The sequence below is a fragment of the apicoplast genome of Toxoplasma gondii (assembly GCF_000006565.2).
Source record: "Toxoplasma gondii RH apicoplast, complete genome".
Classification (NCBI taxonomy): domain Eukaryota; phylum Apicomplexa; class Conoidasida; order Eucoccidiorida; family Sarcocystidae; genus Toxoplasma; species Toxoplasma gondii.
The window spans coordinates 1-25,098 of NC_001799.1; the positions used below are offsets into that span (position 1 = coordinate 1).

At 19.7% G+C, this 25,098-nt stretch overlaps 24 protein-coding genes and 26 non-coding genes, besides 2 other annotated features; 40 read left to right on the plus strand and 10 right to left on the minus strand. All coding sequences in view use genetic code 4, as the record gives it.

Moving 5' to 3' along the window:
• Positions 1-7: 7 nt before the first annotated feature.
• Positions 8-79, minus strand: TogoCt31. The gene has a single exon. It is a non-coding gene; the product is annotated as a tRNA-Ile (tRNA).
• A 166-nt stretch (positions 80-245) lies between these two features.
• TogoCr27 lies at positions 246-1,745 on the minus strand. The gene has a single exon. It is a non-coding gene; the product is annotated as a small subunit ribosomal RNA (ribosomal RNA).
• A 49-nt stretch (positions 1,746-1,794) lies between these two features.
• TogoCt32 lies at positions 1,795-1,867 on the minus strand. Its single transcript has one exon. It is a non-coding gene; the product is annotated as a tRNA-Ala (tRNA).
• Positions 1,868-1,907: 40 nt separating this feature from the next.
• On the plus strand, positions 1,908-1,980 carry TogoCt33. Its single transcript has one exon. It is a non-coding gene; the product is annotated as a tRNA-Asn (tRNA).
• A 22-nt stretch (positions 1,981-2,002) lies between these two features.
• TogoCt34 lies at positions 2,003-2,078 on the minus strand. Its single transcript has one exon. It is a non-coding gene; the product is annotated as a tRNA-Leu (tRNA).
• A 14-nt stretch (positions 2,079-2,092) lies between these two features.
• On the minus strand, positions 2,093-2,165 carry TogoCt35. Its single transcript has one exon. It is a non-coding gene; the product is annotated as a tRNA-Arg (tRNA).
• Positions 2,166-2,174: 9 nt separating this feature from the next.
• Positions 2,175-2,246, minus strand: TogoCt36. Its single transcript has one exon. It is a non-coding gene; the product is annotated as a tRNA-Val (tRNA).
• A 35-nt stretch (positions 2,247-2,281) lies between these two features.
• On the plus strand, positions 2,282-2,354 carry TogoCt37. The gene has a single exon. It is a non-coding gene; the product is annotated as a tRNA-Arg (tRNA).
• A 25-nt stretch (positions 2,355-2,379) lies between these two features.
• Positions 2,380-2,453, plus strand: TogoCt38. Its single transcript has one exon. It is a non-coding gene; the product is annotated as a tRNA-Met (tRNA).
• Positions 2,454-2,511: 58 nt separating this feature from the next.
• On the plus strand, positions 2,512-5,198 carry TogoCr28. The gene has a single exon. It is a non-coding gene; the product is annotated as a large subunit ribosomal RNA (ribosomal RNA).
• Positions 5,199-5,270, plus strand: TogoCt39. The gene has a single exon. It is a non-coding gene; the product is annotated as a tRNA-Thr (tRNA).
• A 41-nt stretch (positions 5,271-5,311) lies between these two features.
• TogoCp01 (ribosomal protein S4) lies at positions 5,312-5,908 on the plus strand. The gene has a single exon. It carries the CDS (start codon positions 5,312-5,314, stop codon positions 5,906-5,908), a length of 597 nt encoding a protein of 198 aa, NP_044545.1.
• A 27-nt stretch (positions 5,909-5,935) lies between these two features.
• Positions 5,936-6,008, plus strand: TogoCt40. Its single transcript has one exon. It is a non-coding gene; the product is annotated as a tRNA-His (tRNA).
• Positions 6,009-6,016: 8 nt separating this feature from the next.
• Positions 6,017-6,090, plus strand: TogoCt41. Its single transcript has one exon. It is a non-coding gene; the product is annotated as a tRNA-Cys (tRNA).
• An 8-nt stretch (positions 6,091-6,098) lies between these two features.
• On the plus strand, positions 6,099-6,362 carry TogoCt42. One transcript has 2 exons: positions 6,099-6,134; positions 6,323-6,362. It is a non-coding gene; the product is annotated as a tRNA-Leu (tRNA).
• A 23-nt stretch (positions 6,363-6,385) lies between these two features.
• Positions 6,386-6,461, plus strand: TogoCt43. The gene has a single exon. It is a non-coding gene; the product is annotated as a tRNA-Met (tRNA).
• A 31-nt stretch (positions 6,462-6,492) lies between these two features.
• Positions 6,493-6,575, plus strand: TogoCt44. The gene has a single exon. It is a non-coding gene; the product is annotated as a tRNA-Tyr (tRNA).
• Positions 6,576-6,609: 34 nt separating this feature from the next.
• Positions 6,610-6,699, plus strand: TogoCt45. The gene has a single exon. It is a non-coding gene; the product is annotated as a tRNA-Ser (tRNA).
• A 20-nt stretch (positions 6,700-6,719) lies between these two features.
• TogoCt46 lies at positions 6,720-6,793 on the plus strand. Its single transcript has one exon. It is a non-coding gene; the product is annotated as a tRNA-Asp (tRNA).
• A 31-nt stretch (positions 6,794-6,824) lies between these two features.
• Positions 6,825-6,896, minus strand: TogoCt47. Its single transcript has one exon. It is a non-coding gene; the product is annotated as a tRNA-Lys (tRNA).
• A 27-nt stretch (positions 6,897-6,923) lies between these two features.
• Positions 6,924-6,996, plus strand: TogoCt48. The gene has a single exon. It is a non-coding gene; the product is annotated as a tRNA-Glu (tRNA).
• A 4-nt stretch (positions 6,997-7,000) lies between these two features.
• On the plus strand, positions 7,001-7,074 carry TogoCt49. Its single transcript has one exon. It is a non-coding gene; the product is annotated as a tRNA-Pro (tRNA).
• A 42-nt stretch (positions 7,075-7,116) lies between these two features.
• On the plus strand, positions 7,117-7,752 carry TogoCp02 (ribosomal protein L4). Its single transcript has one exon. The coding sequence runs from the start codon at positions 7,117-7,119 to the stop codon at positions 7,750-7,752; it is 636 nt and encodes a 211-aa protein (NP_044546.1).
• Positions 7,753-7,773: 21 nt separating this feature from the next.
• On the plus strand, positions 7,774-8,577 carry rpl2 (ribosomal protein L2). The gene has a single exon. It carries the CDS (start codon positions 7,774-7,776, stop codon positions 8,575-8,577), a length of 804 nt encoding a protein of 267 aa, NP_044547.1.
• Positions 8,578-8,596: 19 nt separating this feature from the next.
• Positions 8,597-8,809, plus strand: TogoCp04 (ribosomal protein S19). Its single transcript has one exon. The coding sequence runs from the start codon at positions 8,597-8,599 to the stop codon at positions 8,807-8,809; it is 213 nt and encodes a 70-aa protein (NP_044548.1).
• A 60-nt stretch (positions 8,810-8,869) lies between these two features.
• Positions 8,870-9,544, plus strand: TogoCp05 (ribosomal protein S3). The gene has a single exon. The coding sequence runs from the start codon at positions 8,870-8,872 to the stop codon at positions 9,542-9,544; it is 675 nt and encodes a 224-aa protein (NP_044549.1).
• A 21-nt stretch (positions 9,545-9,565) lies between these two features.
• TogoCp06 (ribosomal protein L16) lies at positions 9,566-9,955 on the plus strand. The gene has a single exon. It carries the CDS (start codon positions 9,566-9,568, stop codon positions 9,953-9,955), a length of 390 nt encoding a protein of 129 aa, NP_044550.1.
• Positions 9,956-9,959: 4 nt separating this feature from the next.
• TogoCp07 (ribosomal protein S17) lies at positions 9,960-10,181 on the plus strand. The gene has a single exon. The coding sequence runs from the start codon at positions 9,960-9,962 to the stop codon at positions 10,179-10,181; it is 222 nt and encodes a 73-aa protein (NP_044551.1).
• Positions 10,182-10,197: 16 nt separating this feature from the next.
• rpl14 (ribosomal protein L14) lies at positions 10,198-10,563 on the plus strand. Its single transcript has one exon. It carries the CDS (start codon positions 10,198-10,200, stop codon positions 10,561-10,563), a length of 366 nt encoding a protein of 121 aa, NP_044552.1.
• A 51-nt stretch (positions 10,564-10,614) lies between these two features.
• Positions 10,615-10,968: a sequence feature (similar to rps8; contains in-frame stop codon).
• A 39-nt stretch (positions 10,969-11,007) lies between these two features.
• TogoCp09 (ribosomal protein L6) lies at positions 11,008-11,556 on the plus strand. Its single transcript has one exon. It carries the CDS (start codon positions 11,008-11,010, stop codon positions 11,554-11,556), a length of 549 nt encoding a protein of 182 aa, NP_044553.1.
• A 25-nt stretch (positions 11,557-11,581) lies between these two features.
• TogoCp10 (ribosomal protein S5) lies at positions 11,582-12,388 on the plus strand. The gene has a single exon. The coding sequence runs from the start codon at positions 11,582-11,584 to the stop codon at positions 12,386-12,388; it is 807 nt and encodes a 268-aa protein (NP_044554.1).
• A 16-nt stretch (positions 12,389-12,404) lies between these two features.
• On the plus strand, positions 12,405-12,518 carry TogoCp11 (ribosomal protein L36). The gene has a single exon. It carries the CDS (start codon positions 12,405-12,407, stop codon positions 12,516-12,518), a length of 114 nt encoding a protein of 37 aa, NP_044555.1.
• A 3-nt stretch (positions 12,519-12,521) lies between these two features.
• TogoCp12 (ribosomal protein S11) lies at positions 12,522-12,929 on the plus strand. Its single transcript has one exon. The coding sequence runs from the start codon at positions 12,522-12,524 to the stop codon at positions 12,927-12,929; it is 408 nt and encodes a 135-aa protein (NP_044556.1).
• A 6-nt stretch (positions 12,930-12,935) lies between these two features.
• rps12 (ribosomal protein S12) lies at positions 12,936-13,301 on the plus strand. Its single transcript has one exon. It carries the CDS (start codon positions 12,936-12,938, stop codon positions 13,299-13,301), a length of 366 nt encoding a protein of 121 aa, NP_044557.1.
• A 20-nt stretch (positions 13,302-13,321) lies between these two features.
• On the plus strand, positions 13,322-13,732 carry TogoCp14 (ribosomal protein S7). Its single transcript has one exon. The coding sequence runs from the start codon at positions 13,322-13,324 to the stop codon at positions 13,730-13,732; it is 411 nt and encodes a 136-aa protein (NP_044558.1).
• A 58-nt stretch (positions 13,733-13,790) lies between these two features.
• tufA (elongation factor Tu) lies at positions 13,791-14,996 on the plus strand. Its single transcript has one exon. The coding sequence runs from the start codon at positions 13,791-13,793 to the stop codon at positions 14,994-14,996; it is 1,206 nt and encodes a 401-aa protein (NP_044559.1).
• Positions 14,997-15,006: 10 nt separating this feature from the next.
• Positions 15,007-15,138, plus strand: TogoCp16 (ORF B). The gene has a single exon. The coding sequence runs from the start codon at positions 15,007-15,009 to the stop codon at positions 15,136-15,138; it is 132 nt and encodes a 43-aa protein (NP_044560.1).
• Positions 15,139-15,150: 12 nt separating this feature from the next.
• Positions 15,151-15,222, minus strand: TogoCt50. Its single transcript has one exon. It is a non-coding gene; the product is annotated as a tRNA-Phe (tRNA).
• Positions 15,223-15,240: 18 nt separating this feature from the next.
• Positions 15,241-15,312, plus strand: TogoCt51. Its single transcript has one exon. It is a non-coding gene; the product is annotated as a tRNA-Gln (tRNA).
• Positions 15,313-15,340: 28 nt separating this feature from the next.
• On the plus strand, positions 15,341-15,411 carry TogoCt52. Its single transcript has one exon. It is a non-coding gene; the product is annotated as a tRNA-Trp (tRNA).
• A 39-nt stretch (positions 15,412-15,450) lies between these two features.
• On the plus strand, positions 15,451-15,846 carry rpl11 (ribosomal protein L11). The gene has a single exon. The coding sequence runs from the start codon at positions 15,451-15,453 to the stop codon at positions 15,844-15,846; it is 396 nt and encodes a 131-aa protein (NP_044561.1).
• Positions 15,847-15,854: 8 nt separating this feature from the next.
• Positions 15,855-16,031, plus strand: TogoCp18 (ORF F). Its single transcript has one exon. It carries the CDS (start codon positions 15,855-15,857, stop codon positions 16,029-16,031), a length of 177 nt encoding a protein of 58 aa, NP_044562.1.
• Positions 16,032-16,034: 3 nt separating this feature from the next.
• On the plus strand, positions 16,035-16,352 carry TogoCp19 (ORF E). Its single transcript has one exon. The coding sequence runs from the start codon at positions 16,035-16,037 to the stop codon at positions 16,350-16,352; it is 318 nt and encodes a 105-aa protein (NP_044563.1).
• Positions 16,353-16,394: 42 nt separating this feature from the next.
• clpC (Clp protease ATP binding subunit) lies at positions 16,395-18,692 on the plus strand. The gene has a single exon. It carries the CDS (start codon positions 16,395-16,397, stop codon positions 18,690-18,692), a length of 2,298 nt encoding a protein of 765 aa, NP_044564.1.
• TogoCt53 lies at positions 18,683-18,755 on the plus strand. The gene has a single exon. It is a non-coding gene; the product is annotated as a tRNA-Gly (tRNA).
• A 50-nt stretch (positions 18,756-18,805) lies between these two features.
• TogoCp21 (ORF C) lies at positions 18,806-19,015 on the plus strand. The gene has a single exon. The coding sequence runs from the start codon at positions 18,806-18,808 to the stop codon at positions 19,013-19,015; it is 210 nt and encodes a 69-aa protein (NP_044565.1).
• A 7-nt stretch (positions 19,016-19,022) lies between these two features.
• Positions 19,023-19,106, plus strand: TogoCt54. The gene has a single exon. It is a non-coding gene; the product is annotated as a tRNA-Ser (tRNA).
• Positions 19,107-19,157: 51 nt separating this feature from the next.
• TogoCp22 (ORF D) lies at positions 19,158-19,382 on the plus strand. The gene has a single exon. It carries the CDS (start codon positions 19,158-19,160, stop codon positions 19,380-19,382), a length of 225 nt encoding a protein of 74 aa, NP_044566.1.
• Positions 19,372-20,073, minus strand: TogoCp23 (ribosomal protein S2). The gene has a single exon. The coding sequence runs from the start codon at positions 20,071-20,073 to the stop codon at positions 19,372-19,374; it is 702 nt and encodes a 233-aa protein (NP_044567.1).
• Positions 20,074-20,102: 29 nt separating this feature from the next.
• Positions 20,103-23,381: a sequence feature (similar to rpoC2; contains two in frame stop codons; six in frame UGA codons are predicted to encode tryptophan).
• Positions 23,382-23,385: 4 nt separating this feature from the next.
• On the minus strand, positions 23,386-25,083 carry TogoCp24 (RNA polymerase beta' chain). The gene has a single exon. It carries the CDS (start codon positions 25,081-25,083, stop codon positions 23,386-23,388), a length of 1,698 nt encoding a protein of 565 aa, NP_044568.1.
• Positions 25,084-25,098: the final 15 nt, after the last annotated feature.

Genomic DNA, 25,098 nt, shown 5'->3' on the forward strand with positions numbered 1-25,098 from the left:
GAATTCATAGGCCACCCTGGAATCGAACCAGAAACCACGCCCTTATCAAAAGCGTGCTCTACCGTTGAGCTACCAGCGGTTTTTTTATTTACTAGCGCCTGGCTATTCTCCCATTAATAGTTTTAAATAGTATTTTCGCCGCAATGTTTTTTTCACAATCATTGTTTACTTATGAAGTGGTTCTTAACTGCTAAAAACTGCCAGGAAAAATTTTCTCTTTTAAATTTAAATTTTTTTAATTTAGTAAATTATCCAGCAGCACCTTCCAGTACAGCTACCTTGTTACGACTTCACCCCAGTTATTTATTATTATTTATCCTTTTATCAAAAGTTTTAAAAAATAATCAATTTCCGTGGCGTGACGGGCGGTGTGTACAAGGCTCGAAGACTTATTCACCGCCGTAATGCTGACCGGCGATTACTAGCGATTCCAACTTTACATAAACAAATTGCAGTTTATGTTCCGAACTAAAAATGGTTTTCAATTATTACATTTATTTTCACAAATAAATTAAAAATAAATTGATATTGTATTTATTTTTAAAAATTATTGTACCATCTATTGTAGCACGTATGTAGCCCAGAACATAAAGGGCATAAAGACTTGACGTTTTCCTCTCCTTCCTACTAATTTAGTACAAAAATTTATATAGTCTGTTTTTAAAGATATAAAAAACTTTAAATAAGGGTAGCGCTCGTAGCGGGACTTAACCCAACATCTCACGACACGAGCTGACGACAGCCATGCACCTCCTGTAAATTTTTTATTAATTAATATTAATAATTTAAAATAAATTTAGTCTAGTTCTGGTAAGGTTTATCGCGTTACATCGAATTAAATTACGTGCTCCACCGCTTGTACGAGCCCCCGTCAATTCCTTTGAGTTTCACCCTTGCGAGCGTACTACTCAGGCGGAATACTTAACGCGTTAGCTAGGGTACTGAATTTATATATTTAATGTCTCCAGTACCGAGTATCCATTGTTTACAGTTAAGACTACTGGGGTATCTAATCCCATTTGCTACCTTAACTTTCGTATCTCAGTGTCAGTATCGACCCAGTAAGATGCTTTCGCTGTTGATCTTCTTTTTTGTATCTTCGCATTTCACTACTCCTCAAAAAATTCCTCTTACCCTTATCGAACTCAAGATTAATAGTTTTCTTCCTTTTTCTAAATTTATCAAATAGTATTTAAGGAAGAACATACCAATCCACCTACATACACTTTACGCCCAGTAATTTTGGAAAACGCTTGTATCCCCCGTATGACCGCGGCTGCTGGCACGGAGTTAGCCGATACTTTTTAAACTTAAACGTCAGTATTATTTTTTTAAGCAAAAGAAGTTTACAACCTTTATAGGCCTTCCTCCTTCATGTGATGACGCTCTGTCAAGCTTGCGCTTATTGGCAGAAAATTCCCCACTGCTGCCCCCCTTAGGAGTTAGAGCTGTATTTCAATCTCTATGTGGCTGTTTCCCCTCTCAAGGCAGCTACTAATCTTCGCCTTGGTAAAACTATTACTTCACCAACTAGCTAATTAGATATGAGCTTTTTTTTAGACAATAATTATCTTTTAAAACACTATTGCGTTTATTATAAATTATTAAATTTTTATTATATTCTAAAAATAAATTCTCATACATTACTCACTATTACACTATGATATATTAATACCATTCAATTAGCATGTGTTAAGCACATCTCTTGCGTTCTTCCGGAGCCAGGATCAAACTCGTAATAATTTCCTGAACCTTTAAAACATCTAAGGGAAAAATAAATATATGATAAATATATGGAGATAAACGGACTTGAACCGTAAATTTCTTTTTTGCAAAAAAAGTGCTCTACCTCCTGAGCTATATCCCCTATATATTATATATATATATAAAATATATAATATAATATATCTTCAGTAGCTCAGTGGTTAGAGCTTTCGGCTGTTAACCGAAGAGTCGTTGGTTCAAATCCAATCTGAGGAGAAATTTTTTGGAAATATATTACTACGGAAGGAGAGACTCGAACTCTCAAGTTTATTAGATCCTAAATCTAACGCGTCTACCAATTTCGCCACATCCGCATACTAATCTTAGTTAGGCCTAGTAGGTTTCGAACCTACATAAAAACCTTAGAAGGTTTTTGTCCTTACCCATTAGACGATAGACCTTTTATTTTATGCGCAGTATTGGAATCGAACCAATACTTATGTGCTTGTAAAGCATATACTCTACCACTAAGCTAACTACCCTATATTATTTAAGTATAGGTAACTTATATAGTTACGAGTCAATAGCTCAGTTGGAAGAGTATGTGGCTACGGACTACAATGACGGGGGTTCAAATCCCTCTTGACTCTGGATTTAAGATTAAGAAATATTTAAAGCGGGGTAGAGCAGGTTGGTAGCTCGTCGGGCTCATGACCCGAAGGTCAGCGGTTCAAATCGGCTCCTCGTTTATATATAAATATAAAATTAAAATTATATACGGGATATAAGTAAAAAAGTGAAAAAATAAAATAAAAATTTTAAATTATAGGAAAAAAAGGATGTCTAGGTACTTTAAGACGATGAAGGACGTAAAAAATATATATATACGAAAAACTTATTTATAGCTTATATACTTTAAGTAAGATCTCCGAATAGGGAACCTTTTAATATTTTTTAAATTAAAAATGATTTACTTGAGGAACTGAATCATCTTAGTACTCAAAGGAAAAGAAAATAACAATTATTCCCTTAGTAGTGGCGAACGAGTAGGGATAAGAAACGTTAGACGTTTAGTTTAAATAAAAATAAAATAAAGTAAATATAAACAACTGGTTTATATTGAAGAAACAAGAACTTCCTTGTAAAACTAAATACTTTAAAGTAACCGATAGTGTACTAGTACCGTGAGGGAAAGATGAAAAGAACCCCGGGTGGGGAGTGAAAAGAGACTGAAATTTTAATCCTAACAACAATAGAAGGGTATATGAACCTAACTATTTGCCTGTTGAAGAAGGAACCGATAAGTTTTGGTTTTTAAGCAAAAGGCTAAAATTAAACTTGAAGCCATAGTGAAAACGAGTTATTACAATTAGTAATAGCGTTTGTATATAACCAAAAGCGCGAATCCAATTGATATAACCTTGTTCAGAATGAAATATAAATAACTTTATATAGAGGTTCGAACTGATTAATGCTGCAAAATTATCAGAAGAAATGAGGTTAGTTGTGAAATGCTTGTCGAATTTGGAGCTAGCTGGTTCTCCCCGAAATGTATTGAGGCGCAGCTATTATAATATATATAAAAAGGGTAAAGCACTGTTTTTAAAATCACTATAAACTAATAATATTTTTATATTAACATTATAATAAGTGAGACTTTTAGGGATAATCTTATAAGTCAAAAGGGAAACAACCCAGACCATAAACTAAGATAAAAATATAACGAAAATTTTAAAGGATGTGGAGTTGTTACGTATACAACCAGAAGGTTAGCTTGAAGCAGTTTTCCTTTAAAAAGTGCGTTAAAGCTTACTGGTAAAGTAATTCTGCACCTAAAATGAACAATAAAATATTTTTTTATCGAAGTAATGGGATCTATTAATTAAAAATAGATCGGTAGGGGAGCGTTCTACATTAAAATAAAGCAAAGTTATTAAATTTTGTGAATAAAGTAGAAGTGAGAATGTCGGTTTAAGTAACTTAAATATTAAGAAGAATCTAATACCTCAAAAACTCAAAAGGTTCCTATGAAAGGATAAACCGCATAGGGTTAGTCGGGGCCTAAGATAAGAAATTTATTGTAATTGATGGGAATCAAGTTAATATTCTTGAACCATATTTATATAGTATACAAGTAGTGACCTAAATATAAATTCTAAGTAATATAATAAATGATTTTTACTTAGAAATAAAATTTTTGCTAGAAAAATGATATTGTATAATTATAGATATGCCCGTACTAAAACTGACACAAGTGAGTAGGTACTATAACGTACTAAGAGGACGAAATAAATTTCTTTAAGGAACTCGGCAAAACAATCCTGTAACTTCGGGATAAAGGATGCCTATAAGGCTGCAATTAAAAGGTTCAAGCGACTGTTTATCAAAAACACAGGTATCCGCAAAATGTAATTATGAAGTAAGGATACTGACACCTGCCCAGTGCTAGTAAGTTAAAAAAAATTTTTATGTTATACAAATAATTTTTTTATAAGCTCTAGTAAACGGCGGCTGTAACTATAACGGTCCTAAGGTAGCGAAATTCATTGTCGGGTAAGTTCCGACCCGCACGAAAGGTGTAACGACTTGAACACTGTCTTTAAGAAATATTCGGTGAAATAGAAATGTTTGTAAAGATACAGACTTTTTACATCAGGACAGAAAGACCCTATGAAGCTTTACTGCAATTTGAAATTGAAATTAAATTTTATTTATATAGTGTAAGTGGGAAGTTTATACTATTAATGAAACTCCACTTTAATAAATTTTAATTTCTAACTATAATTTTTTTATCATATTATATAAAAATTTCAAAAAGGTAGTTTGACTGGGGCGGTTGCCTCCTAAAGAGTAACGGAGGTGCACAAAGGTCTTTTATTTTAATAAAAATAAAATATTAAAATTAATAAATGTAAAGGTAAATAATAAGAAGGCTTGATTGTGAGAGTAACTACTTAAACAAGGACGAAAGTCGGTCTTAGTGATCCGACAACTCTAAGTGGTAGGATTGTCGCTTAACGGATAAAAGTTACTCTAGGGATAACAGGCTGATCTCTCCCGATAGTCCATATTGACGGGGAGGTTTGGCACCTCGATGTCGGCTCGTCGCATCCTGAGGCTGTAGCAGGTCTCAAGGGTTGGTCTGTTCGCCCATTAAAGCGGCACGTGAGCTGGGTTCAGAACGTCGTGAGACAGTTCGGTCCGTATCCGATGTAAACGTAAGAATATTGTAAAGTATTTCCTTTAGTACGAGAGGACCAAGGAGATTAAACCTATAGTAGTTCAGTTATTTTATCATAAGTATTTTACTGAGTAGCTAAGTTTAATAAAAATAACTACTGAAAGCATATAAGTAGGAAAAAACTTTAAGATTAATATTCTGTTCATAAGATTGAGTAAGAATTTAAAAAGAACATTTATTAAAAAGAAAAATTGTATAAAAATAGTAATGTTTTTAGCAAATTTTTGCTTTTAATTCGAAGATAAATTTTTTCGCTGATGTAGCTCAATGGTAGAGCCGCTGATTTGTAATCAGGAGGTTATGGGTTCGAATCCCTTTATCAGTTGATTTTTTTATTTTATATATTTAATTTTTTTTTTACTAAATATGAAAAAGAAATTTAGAACTAAACTTAAAAAATTACAATATTTTAAACTTACATTTTTACCTGGATTTTGTACTAAATTATTAAAAAAAGAATTAGTACCTATTAAAAAAGGAAAAACATCTTCTTTTCGAATTCAATTATTAGAGAAACAAAAATTAAAATATAATTATAGACTTAAAGAAAATCAAATTAAAAAATATTTTAAATATATTAAATTATTAAAAATATTTAATTTAATTCAAATTATTGAATTACGTTTAGATGCTACTATATTTAGATTAGGTTTTGCTAAATCTATAAACCAAGCTAGACAATTAATTACTCATGGTTTTATTTTTATTAATTCTATATTAGTAAAAAAACCTAGTTTTATTTTAACAGAAAAAGATTTAATTTATATAAATCCTAAAAAATTTACAATTATTTTAATTTGTAGAATTAATTTATTTTTTAGATATTATAATAAATATAATTTATATATATATACTCTATGTGTAGAATATTTAAAATTTAAATTACAAAAAGAATTTTATTTTAAATTATATTTATTTATACCTTTTGATGAAAATTTAATTAAATATTATTATAAGTTTTAATTTAATCTAAATTATTTATTTTTATTGGTAAATGAAGTTAAATGGTTTTAACCCTAGATTGTGGTTCTAGTTATAGCAAGTTCAATTCTTGTCATTTATCAAAATATAAATGATATAATTTAATTAGGTAAAATAAAGAATTGCAAATTCTTGAATTCTCAGTTCAAATCTGAGTATCATTTTTTATAAAAAGGATGTGGTGAAATTTGGTAAACACAGCGGACTTTATAATAATTTAAATTTAGAGATAAATAGTTTTTATCTTTATTATTATCGATAAACTATAAAAAAATTATATAAGAATTTTTGTATTATTAAATTTAGATTTATTAATCAAAAGACTCTAAAAAATAAATTACTTAATATTAATATAGAGTTTATAAAAAAGTTAACTAAATTAATTATAAATATATGAAAATCCGTAAACTTTAAAAAAGTTTTGAGGGTTCGAGTCCCTTCTTCCTTATTTTTTTTAATATACTTGTGGCTGAGTGGGCAAAAGCAGTGAGCTCATAACTCATATAAAACGAAAGTTCGAATCTTTTCAAGTATATAATAAAATAAATATAAATAAATTAATTTATGGATTGATGTCTGAGTGGTCAATAGAAATAGACTGTAAATCTATAGAAGTTATTCTTCATCGGTTCAAATCCGATTCAATTCATTAAAATTTAAATTATAAAATTATAATTTACTTAAGAAAAGTGGCTGAGAGGTTTAAAGCACCAATTTGCTAGTTTGGTATATAATTAAATTTTATATCAAGGGTTCGAATCCCTTCTTTTCTGTTAACTATAAAATTTAAATAGGAATTATAGTTTAATTGGTTAAAATTTTATCTTGTCATGATAATAGATGTGAGTTCAAATCTCATTAATTCCGTTTATTTATATATTTTTATTTAATTTAAAACTAGGTTGTCTGGGAATCGAACCCAGATTCTTTCGGTTAAAAGCCGAATACTATACCATTAAGCTAACAACCTTATAATATTAATTATATTAAATTAATAGCTTTTATCGTCTAAAAGGTTAGGATACTTTTTTTTCATAAAAGAGATAAGGATTCAATTTCCTTTAAAAGCATATTCGGAATGTGGCGTAGTTAGGTAGCGCTTCTATTTTGGGAATAGAAAGTCATAGGTTCAAATCCTGTCATTCCGAAATTAAATTATTAATTAAATTTAAATTAAGAAACTAATTTAAATGATAAATATTTTTTTAACATTTCCTATCAGATTATGGGATAATTGGCAAATTTATATTAAAAATTATAAATTTATAATTGAATTTTGATTTTTATATAATACTACTTTTTCAGAAATAATTAAATTTATAAGTTTAAATTTAATTAATGAATTAAATATTATTAAAAATTTTAAAATTAGTAATACAAAAAATAAAGCTTTTAGTAGTTATAGTAATAAAAAATTACGTCAACAAAAAGGATCAGGAAAAGCGAGAATAGGATCTAAAAAATCTGTATTACAAAAAGGAGGTTCAGTTGCTTTTGGTTTAAATTTAAAACGTTACTTTAATCCATTAATTAAAAAAACATTATTTTTAATTTTGAAATATTTATGTTTAAATAAACGAACTAATATATATATTATAAATATAAATACTTTTAATAAATATTCAGTTAATTTTAAAGATTATTTAAAATTACAAGTACAATTAAATGGAATTTTAATACATAAACTTTTATGTTTAAATTTAACTAAAAACAATTTAGTATATTTTAAATTTACAAAACAAGGTAAACAAATTAATTTTTTAAAAAGTAATAAACTTACTTGTTTAAAATTACTTTCTTTTAAATATATATTTATTTTTATTTAATAATTTTTTTTATATCAATCAATGATACTAACTTTTATTAAAATTAAAAAATATAGAATTAAATATTTAATAATAAAAAAACAAAAAGCTTTTGGCAGAAATAATTTAGGTTTTATTACTTGTAGAGCTAAAGGTGGGGGGATTAAAAGAAATTTATATAAAATTTTAGATTCTAATTTTGCTAATTATGGAATGTCTTTTTCTTCAGCTTTCTATGTTAATATAATTTACGATTCATTTAGAAGAATTTTTTTAGCTGTATACTTTATTATAAATTCTATAATAAAAAATATTTATAGATATTTTCTTTTAACTAAAAATTTAAAAATAGGTTCTCAAATTAATTTTGGTTTTAAAGCACCTCTTAAAATTGGAAATGCTTTACCTTTATATAAAATATTATTAGGATCATTTATATATAATATAGAAATAAGATATAAAGGAAAAGGTAGTTTAGTTAAGAATGCTAATCATAATGCTATTATACTTATGATTGGAGATATTTATGTTACAGTAAAATTACCTTCTGGTGAAATTAAATTATTATTAAAAAATTTATTTTGTATTTTAGGTCAATTAGAAATTAGAAGAAAAGTTAATAAAAATATAAAAAAACATGCTGGATTTAATAGAAAATTATCTATAAGACCTAAAATCAGAGGAGCTGCAATGAATGCTGTTGACCATCCTCATGGAGGTGGAGAAGGAAAGGCTTCAGTTGGTTTTAAATTTGCTAGAACATTATGAGGAAAAGCTTTTAAAGGAATTAAAACAAGAAAGAAAAATAAACATTTATCTAGATTTATATTACAACATCGATTATAATAAATATTTATAAGAAATTATGATAAAAATTATTTATAGAAAATTATTTATACCTAATTATTTTATAAAAAAATCAAAATATTTATATTATAGTATTAAACTTTATTATAAATATTTAATTATAACACCTTTTTTAATTTGAAAATTAATGGAAGTTTATACTGGTAAATCTTTTATAACTATTAATATTACAAAAGATAAAATAGGAAGATCTTTACAATATTTTTGTTAAAAATAAGAGTAGATAAATATTAAAATAATTTAATTATATAGTAAATGTATTAATGAAAAAATGTTTGGACAACGAGTTAATTCATTAATTTTTTATTCTAAACTTTATTCAAAATATAATAATTTATGAACAATATATTTAAATAGTTTAAATTGAAATTGTTATTTTTTGAATATTATTAAATTTATTAATTGTTTAATTTATTTAAAACAAAAAATTTTATTAAATAATTTTAATTTTTTTTCTTTAAATAATAAATATAAATTTCAATTAAATATAAATTGTATTTTTTATTTTTATAATTATTTTTTAAAACTTAAGATTTTTATAAAAGAAATTAATAATATTAAAAGAATTTATAAAAAAATAGATAATTTAAATAATTTAAAACAAAAATATTATATTTATATTAATTTTTTAATATTAAAGAATCCTTTTTCTTCTATAACTTATTTATTTTATTATGTTATAAAAAAATTTAAACAAACTTTATCTTTACGTAAGATTTTAAAACAACTTTCTTTATTAATACTTAATATTAAGAAAACTTCTATTAAAGGTATTAAAATTTTAGTTTCAGGTAAAATTAATGGAGTAGTTATAGCAAAAAAGGAAACATGTAATTATGGTTTAAACTATTTTAATAAATATGTTTATAATATAAAATATAATGTATTTTATTTAAAAACAAAATTTGGAGTTTTAGGATTTAAATTTTGGATATTTTTAATTTAAATAAATTTATTAAAAACTTTAATGATTATTTTTAAACATTCACATAGAAGATCAAAATTATTAAAAACTATAAAACCTATTAAACTAACTTATGGTGTTTGGACTATTAAATTAAAAAAATTTTTGTTTTGTAAACAAACATTTATAGATTTTTTAAAAAAATGTTTTAAATTTTGAAAAAAATCTTATAATTTTAAAATTTATAAAGTTACAATTAATACCAAAAAATCTTTAGAAAGTAGAATGGGAGGAGGTAAAGGTGATAATTTATATAAAATTTTTTCATTTAGACCTGGTACTTTCCTTTTAGAATATTATAATTTAAATAAATATCAAATATTATATTTATTTAAATTAATTAGTTGAAATAAAAAATATTATTTTAAATTTTTAAAAAAGAAATATATATAAAATTATGGTTATTAAAATAGGTTACGTTATAACAAATAAAAAAAATACTAAGTATAAATTTATATTACCTTTTTGAAAAAAAAATTTAAAATATAAAAATATACAATTAAAAATTAAATCTAATTTTTTTCATGATTCTAGAAAAGAATTTTTACAAAATTTTATTGTATTAGTAAAATTTAATTGTAAGCAAAAAAAATATAATTTAATTAAAATTTTATATTAATATAAATAAAATAATTATGACTCAATTAAATAGTTTTTTTTATGTTTCAGATAATACTGGAGTTAAAAAAATTTTTAGTATACAAAATATAACTAGAAATTCATTTTTAGTAAATACAACAGATATTATATTAGGGATTATTAAGGAAATTTCATTTAAATCCTCTTTTAAATATTCTGAAATAGTTTATGGTTTTGTAGTTAGATTAAAAAAAACTCAAAATATTCAAAATCGTTATAATTATATTTTTAATGAAAATGCAGTTATTTTAATTGATAAAAATTTTAATCCATTAGGAACTAGAATTTTTGGTTTATTTCCAGAAAATTTAAAAAATAATAATTACTTAAAATTAAATTCTTTAGTTTTAAATATAATTTAATGAAATATTATAAATATAATTAAATATTTTTATTTTTATAAAAAAAGAATTATGGTAAAATTAAAAAAATTATTAATCTTTTTAAAAATAACTCATTAAAGAAAAAAAAAAATTATTCTTTCTTATAGTTATAAAATTTATAAAATACTACAAAGTTTAAATTTAATTTTAAATCTTTATGAATTATATTATATAAACAATTTTATTATTATAATATTTAATTCTAAAATTAAAAAATTAAAATTTTTATCACAAAATATTAATATTATTAAAAATAATCTTTATAAATTTTTTTTTATTAAAAAACAAATTTATTTAATTTCTACAACTAAAGGATTAATGTCAGGTCTAGAAGCTTATAAATTAAATTTAAAAGGAAAACTAATTTGTATATTATATTTTTAAAATATTAAATAATTAATATAATAATTATTGAATTATATAATGAAAACTTTTAAAATTATATCTAATATTTATAAAAAAAATTATATTTCTTATTTTTGAATTTGAGATAATAAAATTAAAATAAATAGGTTAATATTAATATTCTATAATATTAAATTTATATTATTATATAATAATATATATTTTTTTCCTTTTTTAAATTTTAAATTTTTATTAATTAGTTTGTTTTCTCAATCAAATATTATAAAAAAATTATTTAATTTAGCGGAAAAAAATTTAAATATTGATTTTTTTTTAAAATTGCATTTAATTGGAGTAGGATATAAAATATTTTATTTAAAAAATATTTTAATTTTAATGCTTAATTATAGCCATATTATTAAACTTAAGTTTTTAAATTTTACTGATTTAAATATACAGATTGAAGCTGCTAATAGTATTATTTTAAAAAGTATAAATAAAAGTATATTAGGAATTTTTAGTTCTATTATTAAATTATTTAGAATGAATAATAATTATGATAAAAATGGAATTAAAAATATTTATGAATATTTAAAATTAAATAAATTAAAATTGATAAAAAAATAATAAAATTTTATATATTGTATTTATGATGTTTTTAAAAAAAAAAACTTTTTTTATTTTAAATTTTAATAAATTTTCTAAACAATATTTTAAATATAATAAAAATATAATATTTAATAATTTAATTAAACAGTTATATAATTTTTTATTTTATTTATATATTTTAAAAGATTTTATTTTTTATAAATATTTTTTCTTTAAAAATAAAACTTATTGGTATTTAATAAATATTTTTTTATTTTTATTAAATTTAAATTTTCTTAAATTATTAAATATTAATATAAATAATTCTTTTAATACTATTTCTAAGATTAAAAAAAATATATCTTTATATTATATATATATAATTAAAATTTTATTAATATTTAATTATAATTTATTTTTATTATTCTTTTATAAAACAAATAAATATAATAAAATTTTACAAAAAATAATAGAAATAAAAAAAATATCTAAAACAAAACAAAAAGGACGTATTAGAAGATTTAAAGTTTTACTTTTAATAGGAGCAAAAAACGCTTGAATAGGTATCGGAGTTTCTAAAGATTTTTATTTACAAGAAGCTATAAATAAAGCTCGTTTTTTTGCTTTTAAAAAAATATATTTTTTTTATATTATTTTAGAAAAATTATTTTATTATTCAAATACTATTAATAAAATTAAATGTATTATTATATATAAACCTATATTTTATGGTATACAAGTTTCATTTTTAATACAAATTTTCCTAGATTTATTAGGATATAATGTTTTAATAATTAAAATATTTAAACATACTACGAAATATACTTTAATTAATTTTTTTATAAAATTATTAATAGATTTAACTAATTAAATTTTAATAAAACATAATGAAAATTAGATCTTCTTTAAAATATTTTTGTTTAAATTGTAAAAAAAAATCTTATAAAAAAAAACAAATTATAAAATGTAGTAATTTAAAACATAATCAACGTCAGAAATAAATTATGATAACAAATAAAATATTTACTTTATATATTAAATCTACAGGTAAAAATACTTTTTTATCTTTATTACAAAATAATCTAATATTTAATACTAATAAATTAATTTTAGATAAAAAACAAAATATTTTAAATACTTATTCATGCGGGAATTTTGGTTTTAAAAATAGAAAAAAAGAAACTGCATTTGCTTGTAGTTTTATAGTTACTAAAATTTTATTATTAATTATAAATTTAAAAATTAAATTTTTTCATATTGTTATGAAAGGAATAGGATTATATAGAAAAATTATATTAACTACTATTTTAACATTTTTAAATGAACATCCTGATTTAAAACTATTATCTATAACAGATTTAACGCAAAGTTCTTTTAATGGATGTTCTTCAAAAAAAAGAAAAAAACATTAAATTATAATGCTTACAAATAATCAATTATTAAAACATTCACGTATAAAAAAAAAAAAACAATCTTATAATTTTTATACTAAACCACAAATTAAAGGTTTATGTATTAAAGTTTTTACACGAACTCCTAAAAAACCTAACTCAGCTTTAAGAAAAATAGCTAAAATAAAACTTAAAAATAAAAAAGAAATTTTAGCTTATATTCCTGGAGAAGGTCATGCTTTACAAGATCATAATTTTGTTTTAATAAAAAAAGGAAGAGTACAAGATTTACCTGGAATTAAATATAAAGTAATTAGAGGTGTTTTAGATACTATAGGAGTTTTAAATAGAAAATCTAGTAGATCTAAATATGGTACAAAGAAAATAATATAAATTTATTTATAAAATTTAAAATGATTTATTTTTATCAAAAACAATTTACAATTTTTTATTTAATTCAAAAATTAATACTTTCTGGTAAAAAAAGAAAAACTGGAAATTTAGTATTAAATTTTTTAATTTTATTTAAAAGAAAAAATAAAGATTATTTATATAATTTAGAAAAAATAATTATAAAATTAATGGTATTTTTTACTTTTAAAATGAAAAAAATAAATACTTCTATTTATCAAGTACCACAACCAATTATATATAAAAAATCATTATTTAAAGCTATTTCATGATTAGTTAAAGCTATAAAAAATAAATCAAAAAATAAAATATCAACATATAAAAAATTATATTTAGAATGTGATAATATTTTAAAACAACAAGGTAAAGCTTTAATTAATAGAATCCTTATTTATTTAACGTATAAAAAATAAGGTTTTTAAGTCAAAAGTATTAGTTCTATTATAATAAGTTTTATCATTTATAATAAATATGGCTAAAGAAATTTTTAAAAAACAAAAACCTCATATAAATATAGGAACAATTGGACATGTAGATCATGGAAAAACTACTTTAACTGCTGCTATTACTTATGTATTAGCTAAAAATAATCAAGCAAAACTTAAAACTTACAAAGAAATTGATTGTGCTCCTGAAGAAATAGCTAGAGGAATTACAATTAAAACTTCACATATTGAATATGAAACTGCTGTAAGACATTATGCTCATATTGATTGTCCTGGACATGCTGATTATATTAAGAATATGATTACTGGAGCCGCACAAATGGATGGAGCAATCTTAGTAGTATCTGCTGTAGATGGGCCAATGCCACAAACTAAAGAACATTTATTATTAGCTAAACAAATAGGTATTTCAAATATTATTGTATTTCTAAATAAAATAGATTTAATAGACGATAACGAAATTTTAGAGTTAGTAGAATTAGAAACTCGTGAATTATTAGATAAATATAATTTTTCATCAGATACACCTATTATTACTGGTTCTGCTTTAAAAGCTTTAGATAATAATTTAACATCAAATATTTGGGTAGATAAAATTTATGAATTATTAACAGCTTTAGATTCATATATCCCTTTACCAAAAAGAGATTTAGATAAACCTTTTCTTTTAGCTATTGAAGATATATTTTCAATTACAGGAAGAGGTACAGTAGTTACTGGAAAAATTGAAAGAGGTTCTATTAAATTAGGCGATACAGTAACAATGTTAGGTTTTAATATTTCTAAAAATGTAGTAGTTATAGGATTAGAAATGTTTCAAAAAACCTTAGAAATAGGTGAAGCTGGAGACAATGTAGGTATTTTATTAAGAGGTATTCAAAAAACTGAAGTAAAACGTGGTATGATTTTATCAAAACCTTTAACTATGACTCTTCATTCTATATTTCAAGCAGATGTATATATTTTAACTGTAGCTGAAGGTGGTAGAGAAAAACCTATTTTTGAAGGATATTGCCCTCAATTTTATTTATATACGATAAATATTACAGGTTCAATAAAATTTTCTTCAGAAACAAAAGAAACTGGTACAAAAATGATTCTTCCTGGAGATAGAGTTAAATTAAATGTTACATTAATTTATTCTATTGCAATGGAAAAAGGTATGAGATTTGCTATTAGAGAAGGAGGTCGTACTATAGGAGCAGGTATAATTACTGATATTATAAAATAATAATTTTATTATGAATAAAAAAAAAGTTATTATAAATAAATTAAAAAAACAAAAAAATTTTTATTTAAATTTAAGATATTTATATTTAAAACAACTATCTAATTGAAATAATAAAATTTTTAATTTTATTAAATTAAAATAATTATAATTAAAATGTTGAAAATCAGAATTGAACTGATAACTTAAGGATCTTCAGTCCTTTGCTCTACCATTGAGCTATTTCAACTATAATAATAATTATTATTAAAAAGTAGCCAAGTGGTAAGGCAACGGATTTTGATTCCGAGATACATAGGTTCGAATCCTTTCTTTTTAAAAAATTTAAATAATATAAAAAAATAATTACGTTTTTAGTTTAATGGTAGAATAAAGGTCTCCAAAATCTAAGGTGAAAGTTCAACTCTTTCAAAACGTGACTATTTATTTTTTAAATTAAAATTATTTTTTAAATAAAATGGTAAAATTTAAATTAAAAATTATAAAATTAATATTACATACAGAATTAACTAATTTTTTATCATCTTTAAGTTCTATTTTAGGACCTATAGGTATTAATATAAATTTATTTTTTCAAGAATATAATAAACGTATTAAATTAAAAAATAATATAGATTTACCTTTACATATTATTGTATATAACGATAAATCTTATGTATTAAATTTTAATCTTATTTATACATCATTTTTCTTTATAACTAAATTACAAAAAGTTTTTAAAAAAAAACAAAATAAACAGTATTTAATAAAAAAATTTTCATTTTTAAAACAGATTAAATTATTTCCTAAATCGAATATTAGTATTTGCAAAACAATTAAAGCTACATTAAATTCTTTTTATAATATAAATTAAAATTAAATATGATTTGTTTAAATCTTTCAAAATTTAAAGTTATATTAAAAAAATATTTTGTAAAAAAATCAGGAACAAAACAAATAAATTTTATTTATAAAAAATATATAAAAAAAATTTTTATGAAATATTATTATTTTGGCTTTTTATCTTATAAAGCAATAAATTATATAGTTTTATTTTAACTTATGTTTTTTAAAAAATATATATATTTAACAAAATTATTTTTTATACTAAATAGATTAAGTAAAAAAAAATTATACTTTACTCATAATTTTTTTAAAAAAAATTATTCAAAATATTTTTTCAAACAAATATTTAATAATTATTTTATTTTTTATTTTTTTTCTTTTAATTTTTCAAAAATACAATTACAAACAAATTTTGGTATTTGTATTAAAAAAAAATTTAAAAATAACCTATTAAATTTAAATTTTATTAGATTTAAGAAAAAAAATTATATTTTTTATAATTTTTACATAAATTTTTTACATTTTAATTTATAATATAAGTCAAATATTTTACTAAATAAAATTTTTAATTTTCTAATGAATCTAAATCTTTTTACTTCTATTTCTTCTTTAAAATCTACTAAAGAGGTTCTTATTATTTTAATCTATTCTAAAATATTAGCTTCTTTATTTAAAAATAATTCTATTACTTTTTTTCATATAATTTGTAGTTTAATTTTACAATCTAATTTATTTAAACTTATTATAGGAAAAAAAAATTTACTAAAATTTTTACAATTATATATAAAAAATAATTTCAAACAGACTCAATTAAATTATAATATTTTATTTTCATATACTTTATTTAAATTTTTTAATAATTTAAATAAATCGTTTATTAATACATGGAAATTAACTATTAATTTATTACAATATAATTCTATTTTATTTAAATATATATTAATTTATTTATTTAAAGTAAAATCTAATACTTATAATTTGATTAATAGTATAATTTTTAAATTTAATGATAAACCTATTAATAATTTATATTTTAATAATTTAATTAAACCTTTTAATTATAAATCTAATTTTTATAATATTATTAATAGAAAATCTGATTGTGTGTATTTATATGAAATTTTAAATCGTAAAATTATACGTAATCCAATTTTATTAGGAGATTTTGGAATTGGAAAAAATTCTATTATTAAAAAATTTAGTTTTTTTATAGAAAAATTTAAATTAAAATTTAATAATATAACTAAAAATTTATGGATATTAAATATTGTTACTTTATTAAAATATATTAAAACTAATAATTTATATATTAAAAAATTTTTTAAATTTTTACAAGAAAATAAAAATATTATTTTAATATGCCCTAAAATAGAAATATTATTTAATACTTATTATACTGATTCTAATATATATCAAAATTTAGAATCATATTCTTTTTTATTTAAATTTTTTAATTATATAAAACAAAATAAACTTCAATTAATAGGATTAAGTAATAATATTACAGATATTGAAAAAAAATTTAATATTAACCAAGAATTAAATTTTTTATTTGAAAAAATTTATGTTAAAGAACTTTCTAATAAAGAAATTTTTAAAATTTTATTAAAAAAAAGTAGTTTATTTGAAAAATATTATAATTGTTCTATTTCTTTTAAAATAATAAAACATATTTTATATTATAGTCAAACTTATATTAAACAACATAAAACTTTATTAAAAAGTATATGATTATTAGATAATACTTGTTCTAAAATATATGTAAATCAAAAATTTCATTTATTAAAAAATAATAATAAACTTGCATTATCAGATATTCAAAAAACTTTAACAAAATTAATAAATTTATCTACTAATTTATTATTTAATAAAGCTAATAAAACAAATTTTGATATAATAGCATTAAGAAAAAATTTACAAAAATCTTTATTTGGACAACCTACAGCAATTTCTAAAATTTTAATCTCATTAAAAAGAGTTTTTACAGGATTAAAACAAATTAATAAACCGATTGGAAGTTGGTTATTATGCGGTCCAAGCGGAACAGGAAAAACTGAATTAGCTAAATTATTAGCTAAATTTTTATTTGGCTCTGAAGCTGATTTAATTAGATTTGATATGAGTGAGTTTATGGAAAAACATTCACTTTCTAAATTAATTGGAGCGCCTCCAGGATATGTAGGATATGGAAAAAGTGGACTATTAACTGAGGCTATTGCTAAAAAACCTTTTACAGTTTTATTATTCGATGAAATTGAAAAAGCACATAAAGATATAAATAACCTAATGTTACAACTTTTAGATGATGGAAAATTAACAGATTCATTAGGAAAATGTGTAGATTTTTCAAATACACTTATATTTTTTACTAGTAATTTAGGGTTTCCTACAAATTCTTATGAATTACAATTTTTAAAATCTGGAACAAAACTATCAAAAAAAAATTATAAAATTTTATCAAATAAAGTAGAATCTGCTATACAAAGTTATTTTAAACCTGAATTTCTTAATAGATTAGATGATATTATAATTTTTAAACCATTAAATATAAATTTTTTCAAATATATTATTAATAAATTTTTAAAGAATATTTATTTAAAATTATATAATAATCAAATACCAATCTTTTTAGATATTGATTCTAATATTAAAACTTTATTAGCAAAATTAGCATATCATCCATTATATGGTGCACGCCCATTAAAACGTTTATTAGAATTAATTATTGAAAAACCTATTAGTGATTTACTTATTAATTTTTCTTTTAATCGTATTATTATTTTCTCAATATTTTTAAATAAAAAGACATTTAATATTAATTATTCTTTCAAAATACTTATAATAAATGTTCATTTTCTCTTCTTGCAAATATAGTTTAAAGGCTAAAATCAATATCCTTCCAAGTTAAAGATACGAGTTCGAATCTCGTTATTTGCTTTTTTATATTTTTAATTTTATAAAAATTTAATATTTTAAATAAAAATATAATGTTAAAAAGAATTAAATTTTGTTATAAAAAAACTATATTAAAATCTTTTTTACAAAAAAAAATAGGCTTTTATATTATTAAAAAAAAAATTTACATATTTAATTTTAAACAACTTTTACAAAATATAAAAATAGGGAATTCTTTTACTAAAAAATTTTTATATCGTTTATTTTATTGTTTAAAAAAGATTTATAGTAAATATATTTAATTAAAATAGAGAGATGGCAAGAAGTGGTTTAATGCATCTAACTTGAAATTAGACAAATAAATTTTCGTGGGTTCAAATCCCATTCTCTCTTAATTAACTAAATTTTATATTATTTATATATATAATATAATTTTCAATAAAAATGACTACAATTTTATATAAAAATAAAAATTATATAGCTCAACAAATATTACAAACATTAAAAAAATGTTATATTAATAAAAAAAGAAAAATTAAATATAATAAATATAATTATATTAATATAAAATTAACATATATATATTCACAAATATTATTTTTCTTAATATCTTCGTTTATTTTTTTCTGAATATTAAAACAATTTTATTTAATTAGATTTATTTATTAAATAAACTACCATGTAATAAAGCTGTTAATAAAATATTAAAAATAAATTTAATTGCAAGATAACTTTTATTATTACCTATAATTCTAACAGAGATATTTTTTAATGTATTTTCATTATTAATATCAACAATACTTATAATAAGAAAATTTTTTAAATTTAAATTCTTATATAAATAATTAGAATAAGAATTACAAATAAAAATATTTTTAGGCAATTTTTGCATGTATTCTAAACCACCAAATTTTTTTAAAATATTTATATATATATAATATAATTTAATCAATAAATTATAAGGTAAGTAATTAAATAAATATTTTAAATAAAATGTGTATAATTGTTTTAATCATTTTAATAAAATTAATTTATTTTTAAACATTATTCAATTAAAAAGAAAGTCAATCTTATAAAAAAAATTAATATAAAAATTATTTGTAAGATTAGCTAAAGATTTAATTAAATTAAAATTTTTAATTGAAGAATTTAAAAATAATAATGATCTATTATACTTACTTAATATATATAAATATAAATAAGCTTTGCTTAAATATTTTAAAATTATAAAAATATTAAAAAAATGTTTATTATTATATTTTTTATAAATATAATTTATAAATTTTTTTTGTCTATATGAAGTAGCAGATCCTATATATATAGGAATATTTATTAATGAATTTAATTTTAATAAAATCATTTGTATTAGTTTAAATAATATAAATTAAATTAATTAAAATATCTATACCATCCAGTTCCTATTAAATTTAAATCAGTTGCTATAATTTTAGATTTTAAATCTGTTAACCAGTTAACTGTATTTTTAAAAGTAAATTTAATTAAACTTCTAAAAGTTTCTTGAAAACTAATAGTTGCTAAAAATCCTGAAGAAGCTAAAATACTTTTACTTATACCTAAAATAATAGGTTTATATATAATTTGTTTATAACCAAAAAAACTATAAACATAATTTAAAGTTGTAACAAAATTAAAAGAAATAATATTTTCTTCAGTTAACATTATTTCTCCTGAAGAGATTATTTTAACAAAATTTGTCATTCGTTTTGCTAAAAGTTCAAAATATAAACTAGGCAATAAAATACCATTATAATGATATTGTTTAATTAAAGATTCAATAATTATATAATATGTATATATATAAGCTAATTTAGCCGCTTTATATTGTGAATAATATTCTAAATAATTTGAAAGTAATTTAAGAATAAAAATATTTGGAGAATAAACACCGTTAGTTAAAATAATATTTCCTCAAACTATAGAATATTTTTGTTCATAAAAAGTTTTTTGATTAATTAATGAGTATAAAAAAATTTTTTTATATTTTAATGTAAATAAAGTACATGTTCATATAAAATTTAAAGTATTTTCTTCATATAAGAAAAAATTTTTTAATAAAATTCCAGTTTTATTTGAAATTAAATGAATATGTGAATAAATTTTAGTTTCAAAAATATTATCTAAATGTATTAAATTAAATGTAATATCTTTAATTTTTGTATTAATATTTAAATATAAATTTTTAATTTTAAAAAAGAAATTTTTAAAAAAAATTATTGAATATTTTCAATTTTTATTACAAATTCAAGTAAAAGTTAAAAATAAATATTTTTTATATAGAATTATCAATTTTTTAAATTTAGGAGCTTTATTTTTTTTAGTAAAAGAAGGAAAAAGATTTAAATCAGTTAAATTATAAAAGTTTCTGTGAAAAATTTTATTAAAAGAGTTTCTATTAATTAAATTATTGTTATAAAAATAAAGATTTTTTAAAGAATTTACAGCTATAAATAAGAATTTTGATTTAAAAAAATCTATAAAAAAATAATTTTTTTGAATAAGTTTTTTAAGAGTATTAAAAAAAATAAATTTTTTTATATTAGTTGAATATATATCATAAATATTTAAAATTTTATTTATTTTAAAATTTTTAGTTAAATTATAGAATTTATAATAATATAAAGTATTAATAATTGGTAAATATTTATTTAAATAATTTCTATTATTTATATATAAATTATTCAAATTTTTATATAAAAATAAAGGTTTACAAGTATAATTATAGTATAATTTAAAATTTATTTTAATAGAATTATATTTTAATTTATTAAAATTTAAAATCTGTTTATTAAATATTATTTTATTAATACATTATATAATTTTCTATAATTGTATATTAAGTGAATTTGTTATAGTGATTAAATTTAGGTTTTTACCAAATAAATTAAATATTTTTTTATTTAATTTAAATTTAGATCTTTTTTCTAATAATAAAAATTTATTTTTAAAATTATAATTAATATAAACTGAAAATAAAAAGTTATTAAATTTTTTATTAAAATATTTTTTAAATGTAAAATTTAAAATCTTATAATTTTTTATAAATAATTTATTATATCTTAAATTAAATGAAGTTTTACAAAATAGACCTTTATTATATAAATTAATTGGATAATAAAAAAGACATTTATTTAACACTAAGGTTTTTTGTAAATGTAATATAATTCATTTTTTAAAATTATTTATAATTAAATATTGTAAACTATTTTGAAATAAAATTTCTCCAAATAATAAAGTATTTTTAGTTTTATTTAAAATTAAAGAACAAGAAAAATAAAAATTTCTTTGATATAAAAATTTAATTAATAAAAAATAAAAAGGAAATTTATAACTATAAATAGCTGTTGATTTAGTATAAAACAAATATAGAAATTTATATTTTAAAAAATAAAAAATAGTTTTATCTAAATTATATTTATTAAATATCGAATAAAATTTTATTTTAAATAAATTATTTTTTTTATTAAATAAATTTAATATTATTAAAAAATTTTTATTATATTCAAAATTTAAATATTTTAAAGATCCTAAATTATAATTAACTAAAGATTTTATCTTTTTACATATTTTAAAATTTTTCTTTTTATATAATAAAAATAAGTTTAATAAATTATTTTTTAAAAAAAATTGTGTTTGTAGAGAAATAGATGATATTCCTCCTGTATGAAAAGTTCGTAAAGTCATTTGAGTAACAGGTTCTCCTATAGATTCTCCTATTAAAACTCCCATGCTTTGACTTAAAAATGTTTTTTGAAAGAAAGTAAATCCAAAACATTTTGAACAAACTGTTCTTCCACTTAAACATAATTTAATAGAATTTAAGGATAAAGTTAAATTTTTATTATTAATTAATAATAATTTTAATTTATTAATTAAATTATAATTTAGAAAGAAACCTTGTAAAAAAAGTTGCTTACCAGTAGATATATTTTTAATATTTTCTTGAATAGTTTTACCGTATAAAATTAAATAAAATGGTAAATCTAAAAATCCTTTATAAGATAAATTCCATTTAAATGTAAAAAAATTATTTGTACCACAATTATATTCTTTTATTACTACTTCTTGAATAGACTCAACTAAACGACGTGTTAAATACCCAGCATTTGCTGTTTTTAATGAAGTATCTAAAATTCCTTTTCTTGCTCCATAACATGAAATAAAATATTCATAAGCTTTTAATCCTTTATTAAAACTCTGCATAACAGGTATTTTAAATAAAAAACCTCTAGCATTCATTAAATATCCACGTAAACCTATTAATTGACGTATTTGATTTCAATTTGCTTTACGTCCAGTATTCATCATTATATGTAAAGAAGAATAAAAAGGATTAACAGTTTTATAAGAAGTAAGTAGATAAAAAAATTGTTTATAAATTTTTTTATTACTTATTTTCATTAAAGTATTTAAATTTTTATATGAATTAAAAATATCTTTAAATTGAAAATTTAATCTTAAATATTCGTTTTTTCTTAATAGTGGTGATAAATAAAAATAACTATTAAAATCTTCTAGATTTAAATTAATTGGATTTTGTAATGCATATTCAAATCCTAAAGAAATTAATTCTTGAAATAGTTTAAAGCTAACAGTTAAATCTAATTTTTGAATTATACGTTGTTCTAATTGTGAAATATTAATACGCATCATTTTAATTAAATAAATATAAATAATATTGTAATAATATTCTTCCTAAAGTACTTAGAATATATTTTTTAAATATAATGTTTATATTATAATTTTTTTCTAAACATCTTATTCAGATAGGTGAATCTAATTTAATTAAATTAAAGAAAAAACTACTTATAACATCATATAAATTAGCAAAAATAGTGTTATTATATAAAACCATACCATTTAAATTTAATAAAGTAGAAATACCTAAAATTATACTTTGAGATAATTTAAACATATTTCGTAAATATGTTGGAGAAAAAATATTTTTATCAAAAGCCATTAATTTTTTTGCTTCTTGTTTAGCTATTTTAGATAAAATTAAAAATAATCCCATTTGATCTCCATCAAAATCAGCATTAAAACTTGAGCAACCTACAGGATATAATTTAATACCTTCAAATTCTATTAAATAAGGTTTAAATGCTTGTATATTCATTCTATGTAAAGTAGGAGCTCTATTTAATAAAACTATTTCTTTAGTAATTAAGAATTTTAAAATTCGTTTTAAAAGAATTGGGTTATATTGAGTAATATAAGAAGCTCTTAATAATGTAATTATAGATAAATCTTTTTTTAAAAAATTAAGAAGCATTGGTTTAAATAGGTCTAAACTTAAATTTAACGGTAAACCTATATTTTTATAAATTAAATCAGATCCAGGAAGTATAACTGATCTACCTGAAAAATCAATTCTTTTTCCTAAAATATATTGTCTAAATTTTCCTTTTTTACCTTGTAAAGTAAAGCAATTAGATGAAGAAGGTTTAGTTTTTATATTTAATAAGTCATCAATAGAACATTGTAATAATTGTTTATCGATTAATTCAAAAAAGAAAGGAATAGAATGACGTAAAATTTTTCATCTTTTTAATCTATTGTTTCGTAATATAATAATTTTATAAAGATTATTAATTAAAGATGAAACAAATAATTTTTGTTTTATTTTAACTAAAGGTCTAAGACCTGCTGGTATTACAGGAAGAACAGTTAAAAATAATCATTCAGGATTAATATTATTAAGTAAAAATAAATGTAAAATAGATAATTTTTTTAATAATTTTTTTTTAATATTATTATTAGAAAAATATAATTCATAATACATTTCTTTACAAAATACCAATTCATTTAATAAATTATATTCTTTTAAAATTTGTTTGAACCATTCAGAAATAAAAAGTAATTTAGAAAAAATTCAATTAAAATTATATTGTTTTTGATTTTTTTTATATGAAAATAAAGAAAATATTTTATAATAAAGCAAAATTTTTAACTCATTTATAGGTATATGTAAAAGAAGAGATAATATATCTTTTACATACCATTTATGGGCAATAGGAGTAGCTAAATTAATAAAACCCATTCTCCAACGTCTACTTTGGTTTATATTTATTTCTACTCCACAAAAATTACAAAAAGTATTTATATTAGTATAATTTATAAAATTGATTCCACATCTACATTTTCAAGAAAGCAAAGGCCCAAAAATTCGTTCACAAAATAAACCGTTAGGTTCAGGATAACCTGTTTTAAAATTTATTGTAAAAGGCTCAATAACTTCTCCTAAAATAAAAAAATTTTTTATATATTTTAAAGATCATTTAATTATTAAATTAGGAGAAGCTAATGATAATCTAAAACCTATTGTATTATTTTTTATAAAGATTTTTTTCATAATAAATTTTAATTA